At 52.5% G+C, this 6,000-nt stretch overlaps 1 protein-coding gene across 8 annotated transcripts in view; it reads right to left on the bottom strand.

Annotated features, from left to right (window-relative positions):
* Positions 1 to 6,000, bottom strand: part of FAM107A (family with sequence similarity 107 member A) — a 58,394-nt gene continuing 52,394 nt past the window's right edge. For all 8 annotated transcript variants that reach the window (XM_045192196.3, XM_024556574.4, XM_053929543.1 and 5 more), the window contains 3 exons: positions 4,753 to 4,927; positions 3,079 to 3,235; positions 1 to 2,584 (listed from right to left, as the gene is read on the bottom strand). In XM_045192196.3, coding sequence (XP_045048131.2) covers positions 2,477 to 2,584; positions 3,079 to 3,235; positions 4,753 to 4,927 — 440 coding nt within the window. In that variant the 3' untranslated portion in view covers positions 1 to 2,476. The remainder of the gene's footprint in view (positions 2,585 to 3,078; positions 3,236 to 4,752; positions 4,928 to 6,000) is intronic.

The following is a 6,000-nucleotide window of genomic DNA, read 5'->3' as shown; positions in this document are numbered from 1 at the left end:
TAGCTTAAACAAAGAAAGCTTTATTTTTATTTACAATAATCCTGGACGAGGATGGCTGCTGCCATTGGCTTGATCAAATGATGATAGGGTCAAGGTCTTTGACATCTTCTTGACTTTTTCTCCTTGTAGCAAGAGGGCTGCTGTGGCTCCAGGCATCACATCCTCAATCAAGGCAGGAAGAAGGGAGGGGCAGGGAAGTGTCTGCTTCTCTATTGTCTGCTTCTCTCATCAGAAGAGCATAAGCATTCACAGAAGTCTCTGTAGCCTTCCTGTTAAATTTCACTGCCCATACCTGGTCACATGCTTACCCCAAGCTGCAAAGGAGGCTGGAACAGTGAGAATCTGGATTTATAACCTCTACAGTGGGAGGTTGCTGGAGAGGAGTTGGGTCTGACCACTGGGGAGTAAATGGGGGTGTCTGCCATGGTCCAGGGTATGAATGGTACTTGAGGTCCATTCTATTCTCGGGCCTTGTCTCCGTGACTTCCCACCTCCATGAAGCACCCCTGGTGACCCCTGAGCGAAATGCTAAGGGGCTTACTCCAGCTTAGACACTCTCATGCTTCTCTTCACATGTCTGAACAACACATTGACCTTTGAGGGGGCTTCTTTGGGGAAGCGGTGGTCTTTATGAAGGATGATACATCCGAGCATCACCTCATCTAGCAGACATTTAAAACAGCAGTACCACACTCTCATCTTTGAGAGCCTTTTGGAGCTCAGTGCTCGCTCTCTCTCTCTCTCTCTCTCTCTCTCTCTCTCTCACGCGCACACACACACACACACACACACAAGCAGCACGTCTCTATTCACGTCCCCATGAGGGCGCCGCACACGGGAAAAGGACGTCTCTGACCACGCAGTCAGGAGGGAGACCAGGACGGTCCCTTTCCTTGGGTGGTCCCACCGCTGGTCAGAATCAAACAGCACCCCAGTGGCAGCTCTTTCCAGCAGTTTTGGGGGCGAAAAGAAACACTTTTCTAGCCCTGCTCAGTCACCTTCAATGGTGGGTTTACAAAGCCAGAGGCAGGGTTTATTCTTCAGGGCAGAAAGAAACAGACCTAATTTATTCTTTCAATCTTTAAAAATGGGAGCAAAAGGTGAAAACATTTGGTCTCACATGGGAGGGGTTTTTGGAAGCCACTGGAGCTGGCCCAGGTGATAAAAACCAAGTGCGGGTGGTCTCGGGTTCAGAGGCTGACTCCACGGGGCCAGGCTCTGAGGGTGGCAGTGGGCTCGTCAATCCGCTGTTTCTATCCCAGAAACCTGTGGGAAACCACTGTATATTTGCTCTCCATAGGTTTTAGGTAAAGGTAGCAAATTGTTTTTTTGGCTGGAATTGTACCATAACAGTATGGTAGGAAATGCAGATTGGCAATTTTATACATCTCTAGTGAAAACCACAATCATATTCCTGACACAATTTGCTAGACTTTAAAAGTCTTCTCAGGCCTGGGGTCCCTGGGGTGGGCTGGATAATAAAGACCCCCGAGGGCTGCAGAGGTGGGCGGGAACCCCCAGGGCACAGCTCCATGGGAGTTGGGGGGCAGAGATGGCTTCAGGGGTGATGTTTGCAATATTTAGCACCCCTGGGTGCTCCAGCTTTGCTGCTTAGTGTGGTCCTAGAAGCTTGTTAGAAATGCAGAAGCTCAGCCTCCACCCCAGATCTATTGAATCAGAAGCCGCATTTTAACAAGATCCCCAGGGGTTTGTAGGCATGATGAAGTTTGGGAAGCGCTGTTCTAGAAGTCTGGGAGCGGGAAGGCTGCAGCCCTGGCTAGGTGTGGTTACAAGGCCCAGACAGGGAGGGCTGCGGAGAGGAGAGGGCGTGGGGGAAAGGCTGGCAAATGCTAAGAAGCTGTCTTTGTTAGTACCTTTCCCACTTGCCACGAAGTGAGCCAGGGCCACCTGCGGGCTGCGCTGCTCTGCCCTTCCTCACCGAGAACTGTGACCTGTCTCCCCCTTGGTTGGCTTTCAAGGCCGGTGTCCTGAATTCTCCATTACTTGCTTCACACCTGGCTGCAGGTAAAATCATGAGTAGGGAAGTTCTCTGAGACATGTGAGTCGGGCTGCCCAGAGAAGCAGGGTGCCATCGGGGCCTGGGCAGCATGGAGGGCTTGTCAGGCCAGGGAGGCCCCGTCCTTCCTTCCCCACCCCGCCAGGAAAATCTCAGCAGGACTCAGAAGCCCCTTGAGGGAGAGGCGCCTTGTCAAACTTGTCCCAGTAGTGGCTTCCTCTTGGAGCAGGAGGGGTGGGCACTCAGAAGGAAAATCCTGGGGGTTTGGCAGGGGTGGGGCGTGCAGGGGGGAGGAGGGGACAGGCATGCCCTCTGGGACAATGCATTTTTACAGGAGCAAGCGTGAACATCACAGATGTTCCAAGGCCTGGGGGTCCAGGGATGCCAGATACAGAAGGGCTGAGGAAGGGCGGGGGCCAGGGGTGGGCTGTGGGGATGCAGAGGCACCGCCAGCCAGCTCTACAGCACTCTCTCTTCACTCGTCAGCGTGGCAATTCTCCGCAGGTTTTCCCTGACTTTAATAAATTCGGGTGCATGGTCTTCTTCCTTTTCCGGTGGTTTTTCCAGCTGAAGGAGAGAGGAGAGGTGTCACGTGGGTGGGACTAGGGGAATTCTGAGTTTCAAAAGCCACTGGGTTTGGACCAAGGGTCCTCTCTGGAGAAACAGAATCAGTTTTGCCACCAGCCTGGTAGCTGGGGGGACAGAGCCTGAGACTAAGTTCTGCCTGTGAAGCCTAGCTCAAATTGCTTCCTTCTTCTGGGCCTCGGGTTCCTCATCTCTAAAATGGGAATGCCATCTCTTTCACAGGGCAGCTATGAGAATGAATCAGAATCAACATATAACAGACTGGGCCGACGAGGAAACTGCAGGTTGGAGAGGGGAAGCCGCTGGCCCAAAGTCACACAGCAAAGCGAGTAGCAGAATGAGGACTCAGGCCAGTGGTAGACTCATGGTCCAGTCCTCATGTTGCTCAACTAGCCACTGCGCCCACATGCAGAGCTCTTCCTCGGGCCAACTGATATTCTTGGAGTTATGGGCTGGGCTGGGTGCCCCTCCCTCACCTGGTTCAGCCTCTGCTGCCGTCTCAGCAGCTCCTGCTCAAAAGGGCACTGCAGCCGCTTGGCCTCCAGCTCCTCCTTCTTCTTCTTGATGAGCTGGTTCCGCCTGCGGTGTTCTAGGACGCGCTGCAGCTCCGGCTTGCTGTCCACGCCCAGGCCCCTGGGGTGGGGAGAGCTGTCAGGAGACCCCGACACCCCCATCCCAGTCTCAGGGCTGCACCCTGTAGTGACACCAACCTACACTGTCAATCCTCCTGGCAGCCCGGGGGCAGGACCTTTACTGCCCCATAGGCAGAGAAGGCAAGGGAGGCTCCTAGGGTGTAAGACACTGGTCCGAGTCACAGCTACAAAGGGGCTGAATGAGGATTTGCCTCCAGGCCTGTCTCACTGCAGAGACCAGCTTCGTGTTATTTCAGGTTATTTTCTCGGGTGTTTCTACAGGTGGGACTGTTGGGCCAGACTCTAAAAGATTTTGGGTGCATTTCCACCTGCCCCACGGAAGAGGTCACCCAGTTTGTACTTCTGTCAACAGTGTACAGGGGCATCTCTTTCTCCCACCGTCGCCCCCCAGTCTTCTTGAATTTGAGAATCTGGTAGGGAAGAAACAATATCTGGTTTTCATTTGTTTCTTTGATTATTAGTCACATTAAATAGTCTTTGACATGTTTACCAGCTGTTTGCATTTCCCCTTTTGTGAACTAACTCTTCCCATCTTCTGTTCATTTTTCCTTATGGATTTATGAGGTAGGTATATATTAATTTTTGTCTGTTACTTATATTGCAAATATTTCCCCTGACGTGTCTTTAGGCTTTTAAAAAATTGTGGTGATGATTCTAAAAGGCACCCAGAGAAATATTCATGACATACTAAGAGGCAAACAAACAACATCAGTGATACAAAATGTTATCTGCTGGAAGGTCCTGTGTACACAGCTGAAAACAAGAATGACAATCACAGCCGGCCCGCGCCAATACTGGAAGCGGCCAGGAGAGGGAGCTGTGAAGGCGCCACCACTTCCCTTCAGGCACTGGTGAGCTGGGACTATTTTCCAGGCCCTGGAGTGGGCAGAGGCTCAGCTTCCCTCTCCACTAGTCCACATTCCCTTAATTTCTGAGTTCTAGCTCTGCCATCCCGGGCCTCTCTTTCACTGATCGCCACCCACCCCCCCGCCCCCCTGCCCCGCCTGGTCTCCCTGCTCCACTCATGCTCCCTCCAGGATTGTGACACACCTCCTTGACACCCTTCCCAGGACCACACGGTTCCTCTGGCCTACCTCACAATCCTTGTTCCAGCCGCACTGAGCAACTGGTGCTTCCTGTCCATTTGCACACGCTCAGCTGTCTGCTGGGAATGCACCCCATCAACGCACCCACCATACCACCTGGTTATGCATCTGTCATCCCCTCTGTTAGGGCAGGAACATTCCTTCTGTACCTCCAGGATCTGGCACATAGTAGGTGCTCAGTAAATGTATGTGGAGGCCAGGGCCAAAGTGGGTAGCTTTTGGACCTTCACATTTTCTGCTGGTGACCATGTGGGGTACCCACAGCCCTCCTCAAGCTCCAAGGAGCCCCAGGATTGCCACCAGGTCTGCTTTCCTTGAGGGGCACCTCCTCAAACCACAGCAGGCCCGAGGAGGCGCTTGCCAGGCTGTGGCTGCCTAGCTCCGCTCCCACCTTCTGTGGTTCATGAGCAGCTCCCGGTGCAGCTCCTGGTGGCTCCGGGAGGCCTTCACGGGGTTCAGCAGCTTCTTGGGCTTGATGAGCTCTGGGTTCCACTCTCTGTACTCAGGCCGGGCCATCAGGCCGCCAATGTCTGCCCGCTCCCTCTGGATCTCTGAGTACATGGAGGCTGTAGAGATAAGCAGAGGGGTTGGCCAGAGCTGGTCACAGTCTCACCAGTCCCTGCAGACATAGTAGAAGGGCAAGGGTTTTGGTGTTAGATGAAGCTTGGCCACCTGCCACCCACTGCTGTGTGGCCCCGGGCAGGCTAGCCGACTCTCTGAGCCTTAGTTTCCTCGACTGCGGGAGGAAGATGCCTGAACCTGTGCACAGGTCATTGTGAGGGCTGGGGATGAGTGTGTAAAGTGGGGATTGGAGGTGAAGTGCTGCTGGGTTGCAAACAACGGGTGACGTGTGCAAATGTTTTCGGCCTGACTTTGAAAAAAACAGCTGCCCTCCCCTGACAGGGACTGCACTTGCATTTCTGTTTCCCAATATGCTCAGAAAGGAATAGATATTTAAGAGGAACAATATGTACTTGTTAAAGATAGTTTGGACTAAATGCTATAACTAAAAGAAAATATCACTCCTTATTGCTCAACTTCCCTATCCATAATTCCAAGTTCCTCCGTGGAAATGTCCCGCGTTTCTCTTTCTGCAGATCGAGGAGGAGAGTACGAAATCCCGAAACCGCGTGCCTCTTACAAAGCGGTGGCTGCCGTCTTTAGTGCAGATGTCCGGCTTCTCGATGGCCTCCCTTCCACCATAGCAGCTTGAAATTTGTCAATTAATTGAAATTCAGGCAGAAGGGCTCCCTCCTCTACAAGCTGGCCACATATCCTTTAAGTATGCAAAACTTTAAGTGCACAGAAAGAGAGATTTTTTTAAAAAAAGGTGTCAGGGAGGTGACACAGCCTGGACATTAGCTGCTTAGAGTAAATAGAGCGAAAATTTGGGGACTGACTCTGCCCCCTTCACGAGTCCTGCTTTTCTGAGGCTGAGCCTCTGCTGTTGTATGCTGGGTGTCTGGTCTGCTGTGTGGTGGACACTCAATTCGTGTTTGTCGGTAATTGATAGCAGAAGCTTTGAGGTTGTACAGATGAAGACACCAAGGCTCACAGAGGGTGGTTTTGGGGAACCAGTGCCATAAGGTATTTGGTTTCCATGAGGCAGCTGAGGGGGTGTGTCCCCACTTCACCCACC

This window comes from Desmodus rotundus, chromosome 8 (genome assembly GCF_022682495.2).
Source record: "Desmodus rotundus isolate HL8 chromosome 8, HLdesRot8A.1, whole genome shotgun sequence".
Lineage (NCBI taxonomy): Eukaryota > Metazoa > Chordata > Mammalia > Chiroptera > Phyllostomidae > Desmodus > Desmodus rotundus.
Note: the sequence above shows the minus strand (reverse complement) of the source record. Positions and strands in the feature narration are given on the sequence as shown.